Source organism: Telmatherina bonti (genome assembly GCF_933228915.1).
Source record: "Telmatherina bonti genome assembly, chromosome: 1".
NCBI classification, from domain to species: domain Eukaryota; kingdom Metazoa; phylum Chordata; class Actinopteri; order Atheriniformes; family Telmatherinidae; genus Telmatherina; species Telmatherina bonti.
Genome location: NC_136619.1, coordinates 31,966,056 through 31,985,762, shown reverse-complemented (window position 1 = coordinate 31,985,762; position 19,707 = coordinate 31,966,056). Strand labels below are relative to the sequence as shown.

The following is a 19,707-nucleotide window of genomic DNA, read 5'->3' as shown; positions in this document are numbered from 1 at the left end:
CAGTTTTCAGATACAGATGTCAGGAATTTATATGAGAGACGTCATGATTGGGCACATACTAAAATCTATTAAATTATATTTTCTAAATTTACCCAGAAGTTTAAAGTTTCTGCTGGAAAAAAAAAGTATTATTTGCCAAACATGGCATTAGGATTCAGTCGAAGTGCACTGATTTTTGCTGCATAGATAATGAGAAACAAATCGGGTTCTTTGAGGGTCAAAAAGGCCCACAAGTCATCTGTCTCTCAGAGAGTTCAGGTTCATTCAGAATGAAAGCTTTAGAAAACTTGACTGAAGTCTGCTGTGTCTGAATTTCCGTGATTCTAAATAATTCCTCTTTTCATCTTAGATGCAGATGACCCATATAGCGGTTCAGTGGGGAAATAAATTATGACAAGCTGCTCACCAGAGAGCAGTGAAGAAAAGAAAAACTTTCCATAATTTATTTACAGTCCTATTTATGTGGATCACTTAACTAATGATATCATCACACGACCATGTTAATTCATATTTTAACATGCATACATTCATTTTCAAGAAATAAAGTTGAAGTTTATTGTTTAAACATTTGTTATTTCTGCACTGATATTTTAGTATTAAAAAATTATTTTCAGCATTTTACAGGAGTGTATTGATTATTGTTTATATATTTGTTTATTTGTAAACACTTATTTTTTTTCTAGTTTTCATCAGAGAACTTAGCGGTACCCTAAAACAGTGGTTCCCAAACTGGGGGGCGGTCCCCCCAGGGGGGGCCCAGAGTAATCACAAGGGGGGCGCGGCAAGGCAAAATAAAACTTGGGAGTTTTTACACTGCATAAATTTGTAAAAAATATCATTGTAAACGATGATAAATCAACAAAAGAGACTTCAAGATATATTTTTAAAAAAAGAAAAAAAAAAAAAAAGAAAAAAAGCAAACTATGATGGAGCATATCTGTCCCAGCTTGACCAGTAATGACAATAACCAATGGTGGGTAATAATGAGACCATAGTCTTTTGCATGAACCAAAATACTATCATTTGATATCATGAAGTACAAAGCCAAACAAGTTACACCACCAGTTGTGGACTTTTCATCCTGAACACAAAGAAAAGCCTGCAGGTTACTTTAGAAATCAAGTATCCAACTATCATATTTAGCAAAGTTGTTTTCCTAGAGCAGCATCGTCTCATAGAAAACTCCCCTCATCTAAAGTAGTAGTAGTGTTTGACACTAAAGCAGAAGAATGGACAATAATACTGACACGGTTTTAATTATAGTTACTTACAATACAGGCACTAAAACTAAAGACACATTTCTTAGTATGTTTCCTTGGTTTATGTGACGGGGGGGCTCGACATTATCGTCGTCGATGACAAAGGGGCCCTGCAGAAAAAGTTTGGAAACCACTGCCCTAAAACTTGTGTGTGTGTGTGTGTGTGTGGGTGGGTGGGGGTGGGGGTGGGCGTAATTGAAAATTTTAGCCCATCTAACCATTCATTGTGAAGGATTTGCTTGTTTATCTGTGAATACTATCCAAAGTGAAAGCAAAATCTTCTTTCAAGCACTCCACACAAAAAGAGCAAACAAATTCTGTTTAAGTCTAAGTGAGTCCAGTCCAGTCAAATCAAATTATAATACAATTAAATCCATTTTTTTCCATATCAGTGTAATCTGTTTCTATTTCAGTCTAATTCAGTATAGCCCATTCTTACAAAGTAGCCTGGACACTAAAGCAACTGACCAAATCAAAGCTTTGGGTAAATTTAAAGTGAGTAACTATGATAAAAGACAAAACACTTCAGGAGGGCAGCTCAAGAAGTCGAATACGAGAATAAAACAGCTAGATAAAGAAACACTAACACACCAGGGGATGTCTGCTTTGAGAGAGACAAAAGCTTATGTTAAAAATAATGACCAAAACACTGATGGAGATTAAAAAAAGGCAACGTGAGGAGCTGTGACCATCACATGACCATCAGCAGCATCTTTTAAATATATAAGGGTGTTATTTATCTCCATTGTTTGTTTTTTAAACAACTTTCTTAACTTAAGTGATGATATGACAAATGTCTTATGAGCACATGCAGCCTTTCTGCTTGTATCAACAGTTGTGTTGCTTTGGTGGTTGAGAATGTCATTTACATTTGCGATGTTCTCCTATCACTTTTAAGTATCTCCTGTGGAAAGAAATCATCTGTTTTTAAAGAAATAGAGGGAGGGAGAAAGAGAGAGGGAGAGAGGCAGTAAATGGAGCTTCAAAGAAGACATCAATGCCATTTGTAAATGTGCTCATTTTTAGTTGCTTCTGGATGAGTGTATTGATTTCAAAGCCGGTAGATCAATTTTCTCATCACAGCACTGCTTCTGATCAATGGGGTACTAACAAGAAAGTGTGTTGTCTATATTTCCTTTTTTTTTTGCTTGCCTCAGAATTGATTTTGCAGCCATCATAAAAAGGTCAGACATCACAATTTCTGAATGTCTTCAAGCAATGAGGTGTGTGTAATTGTGATAAGCTCCCCTCTGGCTGCTTGCTGTAATACAGATGTAAAACTTCTTTCTGTGTTCCAACCAATGCTTCATGACAGCATCACCCTGCATTGTTATGCCATACCGGCAGAAATAAAAAGCCAACCGTCAACATTAAAATCAGTGGCTGTATACAGTTTTGAGATTATAGAGATCTTTGTCTCCCCCTTCCTGTAGTGTTTGTGTACTCCAGTTTCTCAGTTTCTTGCTTTTACATTACATACAATTAGAAAAAGTTCTGTGCTTACTCAAGCAGATTACTTCAAATATGTTCCTAGATATTTTATTATTCAAAATAGACTAATGGTTGCTGCCATAAACATCGGCTGTTTTAGATCACATGTTGCATAAATAGATTGTATGATGAGAGTTTTTTTTCTGAAAATCAAAATATTTTTTGATGATTCAACATAAAATTTTGACTGCTTAATAGTTTTAGTGTCAAACTAAACACAATCTCTTCCTGTGTCAGAAATTCCAAAGACATTCTATATGTAAAATAGCACCTGCCATGTGATATATTAACAATACCTCTTTTTTTTTTTTTTTTTTTTTTTAAAAAAGAAAGATTTTTTTTTAAAAAACATTGTGATGCTTGAATCCTCTGATCTATTTTTTTTTTGTCAGTTCCGACACTTTGTTTTTGAGTGCATCAAGTGAAACATATAACAAGGGTGCCGACAGAACTGGATCAATACACACTGCTCAGTTAATTGGCGCCTGCATACACAAACATTAACCTTTTAGAGATTCAGTGCATTCTTTTTTCCTCCTTCTTAAGAAATTTCTTAAGGCCCTGTTCATACAGATGTTTAAAGGTAAACTACAGAATATTTTAAAAGAAGAATCAGACATTGAATGGATATCAAAATATTGCAATGTTTACTGAGCGGGAATGTCACATTTTTATTGGCCGTCTCACCAAGTTATGAGAAAGAAAAAGGTAAGGGAAGTTTATTTTTATAGTACATTTCATCTACAAGACTTTTCAAAGTACTTTACAGAAAAACATTAAAATATGACAGCAGGATGCTGCAGACAAGAAAGGAAACAAAGAAACAAAAAAAACAAAGACAGGTTGGCACAAAATGAAAATTTATTCAGTTTCACAACTGTTTTCTCTGGAGTACTGGGATTTTCCTTTGTTTTTAGTATTCCTGCAGTTTCGAGCATATTCACACATTCATTTGTAATAAATAAATAATAGATGAATAATAACATTTTAAAAATCAAATACAACATATATATTTTTAATCCTATTTTTGGTTTGGGTGTCTATTTGTAGATCAATTTAAACTGAAGTTTTAGTGGAAGTTAAACTTTCGGAGTACTGAAAAATAATTTCTGCAAAAGTAAATGTAATCTTTGAAACTGAGACTTTTCCAGGTAGTTACACCTCATATTTTTTCCCTCAGTGTTTGTGCATCTCTGTCAGATTCCACATAGGAGATGTTTAAAGATTACATGCTGGCACAACAGGTACAAATTAATTATTTGTAGCTGAAGGATGTGAGTCTGAGCTATTCACGCAGAAGTAGGTTGACTCGCGGCTTCACCGAACATTATCTATAATAATTGATTTTCCTCTTGGATTCGTCTAGTTGCAGTTTCAGTCACAATTTATTCCTTTAATCATGCATTAAAGTAGCTTTGTGGTAAAAAAATAAATAAATAAATAAAACAGCATTAACTCGCACTCTTGCAGTCAAAACCCCTTATATACATATACATGTCACCTGAGAGCAACAAGGTGAATTGCAGTCAAACAATTGGGTTTTATAGTAACAGTGATGTATATTTTCTTGCTTTTATTTTCTTTCCATACTATTGCTTATTTTAATATTTTGTTTTTCAGCATCTGTTTAGTTAGGTTTAAGCAAACAAACCTTTGGTAAGAGTTATGACAACATGGTTTGCCTTCAACAAGCGCTCATGCTGTACATGTTTCAATTTGGAATTTCCTCTTCTACCTTATCTGCACAAGCGAACCAATGATTCTGGTTGGACTGATGTACAACGAGGGAGAGGGTTTTTGTTTGTTTGTGTGGTTAGTTTTACTTTGTTTTTATACCATTAATTAAAGGAGGAGAAACCAATTATTACATAGAGAATAGGAAAATGTGCAAAGATACAAGAGTAATTCAAAAGGTATTAGATTTTTTTATTAAAAAAAAAAAAACCTGGGCTTACCTTGTCAAGTAATCACTCACCTAAGGCTTTGGCGCCTTATTTGAACAGTACACATACAAACAAAGGCCTAACAAAATGTCAAGTGGCAAAAGGCAACAGAGCTGCAGAGAATTTGTGGTCCAAGAAAAGACTTCGGCCTTTAGGCAGGCACTGCCAAATGTGCAAACACCACTGACATGTTTGCTGCAGGTCCTTCTTCAGCACCCCTGCCTGATGACGATGATGATGATGTTGGCGCTTATAGTGGTGGTAGTAAGGTGGTCACAGTAAAGAATATGAAGAGAAGGAGACAAATGGGGGTATGTAACATCCTTGTATATTGACGATGATAAACATAGGATAGGATGTTCTAAAGTTCAAGCGCTTATAAACATTAAAGTTTTGTTGAAACGGTAAACGAATTCTGCGGTCGCTCTGCCTACATTTGTCTAGCTTGCTGCTTGTACTGAATGGCTAAACGTGAGGTTTTCTTTTTTTTATGTGGTGTGATAAAAAATGAAGGGAGGTCACAGTGTTGTTTTGCTATCACACTGTGCACACTTGCTAAAACAATTAGTTAACATTTGCTGATGGCTACCAAACTAGTTCTCCTCTGTTTTCTCAAATAAACTAAAAATATCTTTTAATGTGGCTCTAATGTGTTGTCTTATTGGATAAATGTCCTTTTGCCAACCACCATTAATGAGCATAAACAGGAAACAGCTGATGGCATTGTTATAGAAAATGCTTTAGCAGGATCTGTAAAAAGATGTTTCAGAGCTATTGTGATGGATAACTTCTGCAAACTGGACGTCTGGCTTAAGTGGTATATTGAAAACCTTTATTAATGTACGCCTCATTTGTCTGACGAATGTCAGCATGGAAGATTTTTGAGTAAACAATTTATTGGGTTTTTTTTAGTTTTCATTTCAAAACTCAAGACACTAAGTATCTCAAGTATTCATCAATCCTACTCTCCCACATACTCAGCATGTCTCCTCTTGCGCTTTTGTTTCTTTTGCTCAACAGGATCCCCCCCCCACACACACACACTCATACATACACACACACACACACGCACACACACTTTTTGTTCAGTGTTTTTTTTTCATTATTATTCATCTATCATCTGATAAATAACTTGTAATATTTACATGCTTAGTCTCTTCATAACAAAAGACACCATTACTTTTCTTTCTCCTTGGATTGTTGCTATTTAACTAAGGTTCACCATTGCTCATGTTTCCTCCTTCATGCTTTTATACTGCCTCAGTGTTTGAGGGATGGTTCAGAGCAGAGCAGTTTGAATTCATAATGACTGAGATGTAAAGATGGGATTGTGAAATTATTTGTATAGTTAACTGGTTTGAGCTATAACCCTGCTAGCTGAGCAGGGTCATTCCCAGTTCCACCCTGCAATTACATTGGCGTATCATCACATTGAAAATCAGGTTGAAAGATGCGACTGTGCAGAGGAAAAAAGAAAACAAAAAGGGTATCGTGATTTTAAGTTAAGTTGAGTTAAGTGTCTTATTACTGGAAAACTAAAAAAGTAGCCAATTTTCCATTGCTACTAATATTCATGTTAGTGTATATAAAATATGTTGAATTGGTAAATAAAGCACAAAAAAATTATGCTCTTGACATGTGTTTGCCTCCTTCAAAGAGGATTTGATGAACATCAAAATCACTTTACAAATTCCATGTGACCCAGCAAAGCAGCCAATGCAGCTGTCATTTTTGTTCTGAACCAGCAAAAATCAACTCATGCAGCTTACCAGTGTCTTCCAAGCCATGATGAAATATCCCATAAATTTCCAGGGATGTAAGTATTTCTGAAGAACAGCTCTATTTTCCTCTTGTGGATCTTCAACACAGGTTTTATTTTATTTATCTGTGTATTTATTTTATTTTGTAGTTTGTCTGCACGTAAACTACAACCAAGGGCTACATTTTCACTCCCACTAGGGGCACTTTATGGAGAAGTTTATGTACTATACAAACCAATCAATAGAAACATGTTTTACTCATATTTCTTTATGTAGTTTATCTACAGATTGCTTCATTTGCATCATAAATTATTGGAAGCTTGACTACTGTCAAACAATCTGAATAGCATAAGTCTTGCACATAACCAGAAAATCATTAACAGGTTAAAAAAAATCAATCAGTTTGAGTAAAATGTTGCCATTTTTCAGTTTTAGTGGCATTTTGTGATGAAAATTCAAGCTTTTAAAATGATGTCCTTTTTTCTCATTTGTGTTTATGTATCCTCATTTCATTTCAATTCGTCTTCTCATATGTTCATCTCAACTTCTCTCATTAGGAGTATGTGGAGGAATGATGAGGCCCAAAAAGAGGTGGAACATTGCAACAAATATGGAAGTGACACATCCATACTATTGCTTATGTATGGATTCCAAATTTTACAATCAAGGTGTCAAAAAAAATTTGCTCAAAATACAACCATCATCCTCGCATGTAACTCCCCCACTGGCCTCCTCTTTCTTGTCCTCTATTCACATTTTGGAAGTGGAGGCATCCCTTAAAATAGGACACTAACACTTATTAATGGCTCACATGATTCAGATAAAAGGAGAAATGGTGGCAACAAAAAACTGACCATTTGATTTTATGGCAACCGACAGTTTTGACTAAAGCTGAGTTATTTCTGTGTGGTCATCTCCACACTGTCTTAATTTGGCACTCAACAGAGATGAAAACATATTTTGAAAGCAAAAGAAAATTGAAAAAGACAAAGGTCTCAAAGGTCTGAAGCTGAAGACAATTTCTGACTCTGGTCAGATATGTATTGATATGAAACTGCATGAGCCCACACATGCTCAAGAATTCCCTCCAGCAAAAGATTTCGTTGCCGACCATCTACAGAATTCATAGCCAGAACCTCTGAGGAGAGTCATAACAACAGGAGGGTCTTGTCTGAGTGTCTTTGGTTTGAAAGGAAAAAAATGTATTAACTTAGGGGGAAAATAACGCTGGCAAATGTTGTGATGTTGTTTTAAAGATGCACATTGACTTGCAAATCATATTGACCCATTCACTGATTATTCTGCTGAATGAGGTCACAAGACATGCAGAGGGATACAGAAGCATTTTGTTTCATTTTCAAAACTCATTGGTCAATATTTCATTATTCAGCAGAGCTACTATTATAAACTTCTTCATAAAAAAAATTAAAGGATAATCCCTAATGTGTTTTTGCATTAAACATCCGAGTTTGAAGATGCCATGTTAATTAGTTGGGACCATTCATGAAAGAAATTTGCAAAGGCCATCACACCACCATTAAACAAACATAACCAGACTGATTTATGCATTCACACATCACAACCTGGGTATGATATTCTCCCTCTGGGAAGCACCAAAGAAGAACACTGCAGTGTGATACGGCCACAGCAAGTATAGCAGTGCACAATTAATGACAAAAACAGAAAATATGTAGTTCATGGTCAACAGAACTAAGAGGCCTATGTGTCAATAACAGCACCAACTTTTTCTATTTATTAAAATGAATTTATTGACTACTGATGCTTTAGATAAACATTTGAAACATTGTGTGAAATGTCCTTAAGAGATATATATGAATTGCAAACAAAAAAGGAACATTTCACTTACATCTGTTACAAAATCACAAAGGACATTTCTAGTAAATACATTTCTATTTATGTTTACTATTTATATATTACACAAAAAAGCAGCTTTGAAGGTACTCAGTTAGAAAACCAGGTATCATCAATCAAACAAAGTTATCATATTTTGAGTTCATGTACTCTAATTGTAGGTTTTTCTCCCCATAACACCCAACTACTCTTATAGCTGTGAGGTCTCCTATTTTATCAACTCTATAGTTTTATCTTATTCAGGGGAGGCAGATAGAAATTGCTAGAAAAAGGGACATGTTGGTGGTGTCTAACAGCATGCCACACTATACCAAACCATAAGGTAGTTTGGTATGCCCAGTCAATTTCCATTGAGTTAAAGCTCAAAGAAAAAATAAGTGATAGCAGAAGTTGGGTTTTAAACATCATATATAAAGCATATTACAACAAAGGGCAGATAAACTAGAATGTCGTGGATATGTTGCATGTGTAACAGCTCTGTTAAATTTATCCAAATCTCCTAGTTTCCATTTTAAAGCAAAAGGTAATTCCTTTTGGTTCCTGTTTACAAAATGCAGTGAGTGAATTCCCAAGAAACTAGTATTGGGACAGTGCTTTCCTAACTAGTATACTATATGTTCAATGACTTGGATTCATGCCGGTTTAAAATCACGTTTAAAATTAATAAAAATAAACACGAGTACAGATCAAATTTACATTACCAGTTTAAAATGTGGGGCTGCACGGTGCCGCAGTGGTTAGCACTGTGGCCTCACAGCAAGAAGGTCGCTGGTTCGATCCTTGGCTGGTTTGGTCAATCAAACAAAGTTATGGTTTGGTCAGTGGCCTTTCTGTGTGGAGTTTGCATGTTCTCCCCGTGTATGTGTGGGTTCTCTCCGGGTACTCCGGCTTCCTCCCACCATCCAAAGACATGCATGATAGGTTAATTGGTCACTCTAAATTGCCCCCTAGGAGTGAGCATGAGTGGTTGTTTGTCTCTCTGTGTGTGGCCCTGCGATGGACTGGCGAGCTGTCCAGGGTGTACCCTGCCTATCGCCCAAAGCCAGCTGGGATAGGCTCCAGCTTACCCGCGACCCTGAATTGGAATAAGCAGTTCGGAAAATGAATGAATGAATGAGTTTAAAATGTGGACACGCTTTCACTTTAAACCCATAGTATGTCTTTGCATGAAACAGTTACAAGTATCAATGATTTACTACTAATCTACACCTAATCACACCAAGCCTAAATTTAATATTGTGTATATTATTCTTTCTTTTCTGCCCAGGAATCATGTAATGTATTTAAAAGCACTTCCAGTATGTAGGCTGCGTCCCTAGTTGATTGCAGAGCAGGGCCGATCCGCCTTCACTGGTCCCCAGGACCATTTGTCTGTGTTAGTATCCGTGCGTGTTTATATTAGTGAGATGCATTAAAATTATTGAATGGTAAGCAGGCATGGTCAGAGCGGTAGGGCACCCCGCACCACCTCAGACTGCAATCTACATGTCAATACCAATACTAATGGCAATGGTAATACAAATACTACTACTACTACTACTACCACTACTACTACTACCACCACCAATAATAATAATAATAATAATAATAATCATCATCATCATCATATAATTTTAAAGTTGATTTGTGATGTTAATTTTCTCTTTGTGTAAAACCTTTTTCAAACAAATTATAGGTTCAGTCAAATTGATCCATGAATTCAAAGCAGGATTGACTTGTATTAACAAACTAATAGCATTTTTACACACATGCAGACATGACTGTTTAAATTAACTTTCATGCAATCAAATATTGAAAATGTTGTGACTAACAAAAGGCAATATTTAAAACATTTGAGTTATAAAAACATCTTTCTCAGTTACTTAATCATTTGCTACAAGTCAGAAATTGAGACAGTTTGTCCAAACTTTTGTTTGGTTGTAAATGTTCCTAAATGCTTTCATATTTACATCTACAATGAATGGAAAATAAAGTTTCCAAAAACACTCATACATGATTACATTCCATACCAGCTTTCAAAGAACAGGGTTATTTCAGAGAACGGGCAACATTTAAAATAAATCTTTGATTATACAGTTCAAGTTTTACAGTAATCACGGCATCTAATATTTATAATGAATAAATACAGAAACAGGGCCCAGAAAGAATATTTAACATCAATATTCAATATAACTGCAAAGAATACCATACTTCAGAGCCCATAAAGTTTAATTTTGGGCAAAATCATGACAAAAACATACACTGGTAAGTACTAAAGTAATATTACAGTAATACAATTGATTATCACATTACAATGACATCTATTCAGATATTTAATATCTTAATCAAGATCTTTATTTTGGATAACTTTATTTCTGGCAAAAACAAAAATTTCTATGAATCTAGAGCTGCAGTTAAAAGAAAAAATACACCTAGAGGTCATGGAGAAAAACTGTGTGCACACAAAACAGTAGAGTACAAACACATTACACCTCCAAGCTCATCTAAAATATTCAGGTTTTTTTTTACATTATCTGTACAATCCAAGCAGTTATACAGCATATCAGCAGACAAGCCCTCAGCACTCTGTGCACTAAGGGAAGTAGGGCTTCTCTTCAGAACTGTCTGGATTTTTTGGTCAAAACATCTATAAAATACTGTCAAAAGTAATCTGTCATTGGTTTCTTCAGTGGCCTGAAGCAGAGACGACATATTCAGAGTTCTGTCAGTTAAATTACATCCAGCAGGTTTGTTTTGGGACTTGATAGTTATATAATACTGAGTAGGTTTTTAATCATATTAATTACAAGAGAACAAAACAGTAGTTCATCTAACCATTAAGTTAAAACATATTAGTGTATATCCTTCATCCTAGAGTTTGGTAAAGTATGCAAGGTTCTGATAAATAGCACAGCTGATCGGAAGCAAACATGCAGTGTTTATCATTTTAAAGGAACTCAAACAATAGATTGGTATATTTTACATGCATATGTGCAATTTAAGATAAACCATTCAATTCACATGTGCATCGTCACAATGGCTTTGTCATTTTTTGGAGGTCTTGATATTTCATAGGAGTTTATTCTTTTGATATGAGACCAAAAGTCAGAGCAAAATTTCTAGTCATGTTCAAGTAAACATATGATTTACACACAGTCCTCCTGACAGGGCTGTCTGCCATTGATGATGGTTAGACTTGCTACAGAATGATGTGTGCTGTGGATGGAAGTCACACGCGTGTTATAATGTGTTGGGCTCTGTGGGGAATGTTTGAGGATGAAACGACAGCAACAACACAGTTGTTGGTTGAACTGTTTTCTGAAGGTCTTGCTAAGCAAGTAAAGAGCAAATGGGTTGATGCAGGAGTTGGTGAAAGCCAGAATACGAGCCACAACACTGCATATGAAGTGAGCCAGCGAGGTGTCCACCTGGCAGAAAACACAAAGGATCAAGATCAAGTGTTCTCAGGATGCTGACAAATACATCACTCTACTCTGATCATATGTACTTATATGTCTTTATAAAACATAATATTAGTCCAGATTCAACCTCAAATGACGACAGATAAAGCTTTATGTTATGCAGTCTGTTCCAGTACAGTTAACTGAGTTTATATTTAAAATTTAAACCTCAGGAAAAGTACCTTGGAAAAAGTTTTAAAAGGGTGCTTTTTGTCTACCTGGGAGTAGTGGTAGGAGCGGTACAAATAAATGATGTGGCTGGGAAGCCAGCATACTGCAAACAGACCAACAAACACGAGAACAGTCTTGGCCAAGCGCTTTCTGGATTCAACCTGTTGGTGACAGATAACTCATTCAGACAGAGAAATGGTGACTGTGTTTGATAAAATGGAAAATTAAATTAAATCTGTTTATTAAATGATCAGAATAGGACTTTATATATATATATATATAATTGATTAATTAATTAATAATTATTCATAAATGTAGGTATAAAACTTAAAAACTGCTCTCTCCTTGCAGTTGCAACCTTCCAGCAGATGTTGCAAAGTTCATCTAACCCAAAAACAACTAAAAAAAAAAAAAAAAAAAGAAAGAAAGAAAAAACGTTCATTTTAACTGCCCAAACCACCCTGAACAATATCACAGAGACCCACCATCATCTGGTGCTTCCTTTATCTTTCCCCATTTTTTGTAACTTTTTATCATCTTCTTATGGATGATTTATATGTGTTTGACATGCTTTAACATTTGAACAAATTAGCCACCACAGGATAAATACACTCCATCCATTAAATGATTAGGTAGTAAAACAATTACATATGCTTTTACATCAGTTTAACTATTCTAAATTACTTAATAACACTTTCAGTTAGATATTCAATAAATTTAACATAACTGAATAAATAGATTCAGTTTTAATTTAGGTCATTTTTATTACCTACTAGCATATTTAAGTAATTAATTATGTATTTTATTTATTATTATTCATTACCAATATTACTTATTAATGACACATATGAGTAGGTATTCATATATTTAGTACATGGTTATTTTGCATTTTAATGACACATTTAATGAATTATTAAACGCTGTATTTATGTACTGCGATGGACTGGCGAGCTGTCCAGGGTGTACCCTGCCTGTCGCCCAAAGCCTGCTGGGATAGGCTCCAGCTTCCTCGCGAACCTGAATTGGATTAAGCGGTTCAGAAAATGAATGAATGAATGTATTTATGTATGTCATTATGGCAGATTTCTCCCTGAAAAAGATTGTGAACACATTGAGGTCATGAGAGTATTTTCATATTTACGAATACATACTAATGGTATATATTTTATAATCTGTCTCCATGACAGGCATATAATGAGCTTCAAGAGATGGCTGGGAAGTTAAGGTCAAAGCTCTGTTTAGACTGCTGCCAGCAAAAAGAAAAGGATGATAGATAGATAGATAGATAGATAGATAGATAGATAGATAGATAGATAGATAGATAGATAGATAGATAGATAGATAGATAGATAGATAGATAGATAGATAGATAGATAGATAGAACAAATGAGACAGGAAATAACTTTATGAGGAACTATTAATTGTGTTGTGGAGACTCATGTAACATTGCATCCCATCTGGGTCAGGAACTTTGCTTATTACAGTTTGAGGACTTGCCTGTCGTCTTGCATGCACATTCCCCTCCACAGGAAGGTTAGACGCGCTTCTGAACAGGCTCCGAGCAATGAAGGTGTAGTAAATCGATATCACCAGCAGGGGAAGGACATAGAAAATGAGGAAGGAAGCCATGGAGTGGATCTGAGGGTGCAGTTTCCCAGCATGGGGATAGGGAGCGCAAGTCACAAAGCTTTCATTAGTGGAGGAGATGTTGAAGGTGTGGAGGTCAGAGTAAATGGCTTCGGGGATAGCCAAGATCAGGGAGATGACCCAGATAAAGGCTGCACGTAGGAAAATTCTGGAAGTGGTGGTCGATGTTTGTATGTCCAAAGGTTTCACAATAGCCCTGTACCTGAAAGACAGAGAAAATGGGATTAGTGGTGGGGCCAAATCACTGGTTAATGTGTATTCAATACAAATACCCTAAAGTAAATTCTTCACTAAATACACTAAAAGAAAAAAATACATTTTTAGTCTTGCATATTAGAAATGATCACTAATTTTATATTGAAGTTGTGAAAGTGATTCAGAAAACATGAGGAATTAAATTGTAGTGAATAGAAGATGACTCTGACCTGCTGCTGTTGTGAATATTGATGCACACTCTAATCATAATTAGATCTTCAGCGGTTATTCCAGTGAAAGAAAAAGTCAATCAGATGGAAATCAAGGTGACAAGTTTGTTTGTGTTTGTCCACATCACAACCAAAGTTCCAGTCACCTCGAATAAATCTGACTGCAGGTGTTGGGTCTACTGGGCTTCATTGTGCCAACATGTTTAGATGTCAGATCAAGAAATCCACCAATCTAAAGAGTTCATGAATAAGACTAAACAAAGTCTAAAACAAATTTTCTGCACAAAACCTAAAACCAAGTTGCAACAAAGCAAATTAAGACAATTATTTAAATCTAATCAGTCGTCAAATGTAAGATGAAATATTCACAGTGAAGCTTTGAGGTCCAAGTGTCCCTAAATGTAGCCCCTGCTGCAGTTTCAGCATCAAACAGCAGTTTGAGTCTCAACTCAGGTTAGCCAGGAGGAAGGAAGGACCAAAAAGGAGAGATGAGCACAGTAGACAGGAGAAAATTAGTTTGGGGGCAAAAGATGATGAGAGGATAACATATATTCCTGTAAGTGTTTGTAAAAGCTGAACAAAAAAGAAACTTCAATCAATTAGAATATCCTTAAACAAGTAACCCTGAAATAATTATTGCAACCAGGCAGTATTATAGGCAGCAAAAAAAAAAAAACTGCTTGAAATAAAAATCCGAGTTATAAGCTGCTGTGTGGCGCTGCAGCTGAATAAAACTCATGTCAACGACATCACTCCAGTCTGACCACATTTTATCTTGAAAATGTTCCTTCTGCATCAATATAACTGAAACTGACAGTAAGGTGGTGATTAAACAATGTGGTTCAGCTAATTTCTCGCATTATTTACATATCACAGACATGCATGTTCCTGGACGTAGCAGGGATGTTCAGTTCTGGCCATCAAGGGCTGCTAACATCCAGGTTAGAGATGTTTCCTTCAACACAACTAGATTGTTTATACTGAAACAACTCTGGTAACACTGATTGGATGGACTCTTTGTAGTTTACTGATCAATACAGCATCTCAGAACTTTACACTGTTGTGCCTGAAACTTCACTGCAATGAGGTTCATAAGCATGCAATACTTTTCATCAAAAATTATTTTTAATGGTGAAACACCATTAGCATTATAATTAGACAGATTCTGATTTGATTTTAGTTCATTGTAGCCACTTAAGTTATGATGAACAGTTTATAATTTTGTAAAAGCTAGATTTCTTTTTAAGGTTTTGGTCCATTTACATGTGCCACCAGTTTCCAAATCTGTGCCTCCACCTGGTTCCCCAAGAAAACCTTTCTAGACATCCCACTGTCAATCCAGAAAAGCAGCAAAAGGTTTAATCCATTGTTACCAGACATCTCGAGGGTGGGACATGACAAATAAATATGTATTTTCTCAGTCTCCCTTAAAAGTACCTTCATGTTATACTTGGAAAGTTAAGTTTGTACATCATTCTAGAAATAACTGTCATAAATTATGACAACAGCCACAGCTTATTATTGCAGCTTAATTTATTTCTAGCCAATGTTTATTTTTAAGCATGTAAGAGGTGTATTAAACAGATAAGAAAGCTACAGATAACTAAAAAGTGTGAATGCGATAATGTGTAATCACTGATGTTTAATGCAAAAAAAGTTGAAAATGTCACCAAAGTTAGTGAAAAAACTGTTCATTTTTAAGTGGTGAAAACTAAGTTGAATTTGTCATGGATTCGTGAGAGGAATGATGTGATACTTTTAGGGGGATCTAGTGGCAATCTAAGGGAGCACTTTTAAGTTTTTGAATTGCTCATTGAGCATTGGTGCAGCTTTTTGAAATTATGGGGTTGAACTATAATTTCATTATGACATGATTGTTTTTGGTGTGTAGAAAGCACAACACAATCTGATTATCACCACCATTGTACGGTGAATAAACCACCTTATACATAAAGCATCTCTGGATGTCTGTCCTTCTGACAGAGGACACTGCAGCAGCACATTCCAGCAGCTAGCAGACGTGTAGTATTCTTTCCAATCTGATAAAGTATTAAAAAAAAATCAAAAGAATGAAAAAATGAAGTGATAAAAATGCAAAGAGAGGAACGCTTACTTAAAGATTAAAAAGAGGAAGGAAGTTGTATTGAGCAGAAATATTACATAATTGTCCCATGTGGGATTTGAACCCATGAGGCCAACCTCCTATAACATGCATATATCAGTGGTAATAGATGAAGCTCATCTATTAAGGAAAGGATTAATTCTATACGAGTGCACGTGGAGATATTGTAGAAAAGTATTGAATATTTGACTATAATGCTATTAAGAACTAAAAGTGGTTAAAAATTCTTTGCAGAAATATTTATTAAACATCATCTAATCATAGAATTATTATGTTTGAATGTTGAATCAACCATTTGCCGCTAACTATTTAACTTTAGCTACCACAGAGAAAGATCTGTTGATCACCTGAAAAGCTCAATAGATTGAAGAACACGCAGTTTCTGTTCATTTCTGGTCTTAGAGTGCCATCTAGTGGTGATGTAAGGGAGCATTTTTCATTAGTAGGAAGGAATAATATGCCAGTGTTGCAAAAAAGACCACAAAGTCAGACCGTGATGAGCAGGATACTGAAGGTGGTAAGTTGTTAGGGCATATTAGATAAAAGAACAACACATTTTTAATTGTTGCAAACTAAGAATTTATTCAGGATTGGCAGCAGGCATGATGTCACAACAGTTGTATGGCAGATGTACGATCAAGGCTTGAACACTCTCTTCTGCCTCACATGCTTATTTAACTTCTAGGCCACTAACGTTCAGAAAAAAATTTACCATAGAATATGTGATTTTGAAAAATTGTCTTTACTTTTCACCTTGCATGAAACACTTTTGTCTTTTGTCTCGTCTTTGCAAATTTTCTCCACATTGGTTTGGAACCATGTAGACTTTGTCTTACTGAAGGCAATAAAGTAAGCAAAGACACTTGCAGTACTCTGTATGGCCTTTCTTTTTTTAAATAATTTGCAAAAAGACTTAGCTGACACCAACTGTGGCAAAATAGAGGTACTGAGCTTGGGTTGGGAACTTGAGGCATTTGCTTTGTTTGCCTATAGCAAGAAATGGCTCTGGTTGTAATAATTCAGTAAAAATTTATTTTGACCATTCCCAACTGCACTTCATCTTTACAGCCATAACAGATGATACTGCAACAAAAACATCAGCCAAACAATACCTTTTATATCAGCAAGGTTTCTGTAAACGTACAAACAGTCAGTCCACAACAAGATTTTATCCATAAAAAACTGTTTTAGAAAATATCTAAAGGACTTCTGTGGGGATAAGGACTATCTCTTTTAATGCAGTACTGAATCATTTTTGTAAGAACACAATAGAACTTTATTCATGACTAGCTGCCAGACAATAAATAAATAAATAAATAAAACAAAATACACAACAGGACCACAATAACAAACACTGTAGAATGTATAAAGAACAGAAGCATTGTGTGCTTGTAATGCTTCATTTTGCTTATTTTCTGCTAAATTAGTCTTAGGAAGACTTAACCTTCTGTCTTTCATATCAGTTTCCAGTAGAGCTGGTTGTCTGAGATTGCTGAACAAATAAAGTGGCACCTTGAACACTTTTTCACATAGTTAAATGTACAATAATGGAGATAAATACTGCATTTTAAAAAAATGAACAGCTGTAAAACAGGCAAATATGTAACAGTAACAGTGTCCTTTGTAACAGGCTGTAAAACATCTCAAGATCGCTTGAATAGAATTTATTTTATAAACACTATTGTGATTGTGAGGCTGAACCCTGCATCTTGCCCGTTGATAGACTCCTGCTTCCCCATGACCCTGAGTCAGACTAAGCAGAGAAAACGAATAAATGAATGAATGCTGTTGTTATTATTATTGTTGTGGTGGTTATTAATATTATTGTTTAATATATATTTTTTTTAAAAATATTCATTTTAATATTTTTAAATAAATATTTATTTCTAAAGTAGGAATATATTCTTGACTTGGAAAAAAAATATCTTACTGTAAAAATGAAATGAAATAACTAAAAGGGGGGCCAAAATCGTCATTGCATGTCAAATTTTATTTATCAGGTTTACAGACCATATCACAGTGTGAGCAGAAACAGAGAAATTACTGATAGCCAGACAAAGTCTATTCTATTTAGGTGATTTGATTGTAGAAAAAAAAAAAAAGTAAACACGATTATACATGGACAACCCTTACAGATCTTCACAAAAATTCTGTTTTGTCCCATGCTTTTTTTTTTTTTTTTTTTTTTTTTAAATTATTATTATTAGCCAGTAATAACAGCAAAACTGGGCTTTAGGCAGAGGTTTTTAACAGGTCACTGCTGCCTGGATGCCAAGTCCCCAAATGCCAGCAAAAAATGGAGCTGAATATTCCATCCAATCATTTTTCCCACGCTCACATCATAAACAAAACTGATTAAAACTGCATAATCTGTGATGAACTTTAGGGCCCAGGTCATATTTCACTCAGGTATTACAAAGAGACTCAAATTAAATCACTCTGGAAAACGCGCAACAGTTTGACTGCGCCATCAAAGTTTAGTTGACGCTTTTAAAACAGACCATCAAAATAAGTTTTAATTCATTAAGTTCATCTCTAAAAGGACAACAGGGTTAACTCATTCATTGGCAGGTTATGTAGTTCTTCGTTTCCCCCCCCCCCCCCCCCTGAAGCAATTGATTCGATCCCTTGGCAACAGACCTGCACAGAAGGCGTCACCGTTTGGCGCAGTATTTTGATGACAGGGAAATTTGTTATTTACTTCAACACCAAGCTCGTTGAATAAATAAATAAAGAGATAAACTTAAATTAGATAATTGCCTTGCTTTTGAATATCTCAAGTTCTTTGTTTCTGTGATTAAATATTTATGATCAAAACCAGCATCCTACCTGTCCGCAGAGAGGGCTGTCAGTGTAAACACAGACACCCCGACCGAGGTGAGCTGGATGAAAGGGATGACCTTACAGCCCACTCTGCCGAACAGCCACTCCTCTGACAGGAAGCGGCTTGCATCCACCGGGGCGCAGGTCACCAGCAACAACACATCCCCGAGCGCAAGGCTCGACATGAAGAGATTTGGCACACTACGGATGGATTTGGCAGAGCAAAACGTCTTGATGAGCGTGATGTTGCCAATTAACCCCAACACACTGATAGCACCGTAAAGAGTAGCAATGGCCACGCCGGTGTGCCACATTGTCCGTGCCGAGCTCTGGAGAGTAGTGACGCTGCGCGACGCGTTGAGGTGCATAAGCTCCATCACTCCCACAGTCAAACCAACCAGCAGTTCAGGAGACTTTTTTTTTTTTTAACTATTTATCGTTTTATTTTAAGGACCACGACGCTCACGTAGGCATTAATAAATACAAGAAAGGAAAAAAAACGACAGGTTGAAGTTTTATCCAACTTTAGAGATGAAGGCTACTCTGCAGGTTAAAGCGCGGAGCTGCCATCTGGTGCGCCCAAAGCAACACAACACCAAAAACACACAACAGTATTTACCTCTCTGTCGAGAAGAGTCGGACCGGATCTATCTATCTATCTATCTACCTATCTATCTATCTATCTATCTATCTATCTATCTATCTATCTATCTATCTATCTATCTATCTATCTATCTGTCTGTCTGTCTAATTG

The 19,707-nt window shown here is 35.7% G+C and overlaps 1 protein-coding gene across 1 annotated transcript; it reads right to left on the bottom strand.

Annotated features, from left to right (window-relative positions):
• Positions 1–11,450: 11,450 nt before the first annotated feature.
• LOC306755793 (gastrin-releasing peptide receptor-like) lies at positions 11,451–19,267 on the bottom strand (the record flags this gene model as incomplete). The annotated part of the gene is made up of 4 exons (XM_079240316.1): positions 11,451–11,732; positions 11,984–12,097; positions 13,434–13,785; positions 18,960–19,267. The coding sequence occupies 4 exons, from the start codon at positions 19,265–19,267 to the stop codon at positions 11,451–11,453; spliced, it is 1,056 nt and encodes a 351-aa protein (XP_079096442.1).
• Positions 19,268–19,707: the final 440 nt, after the last annotated feature.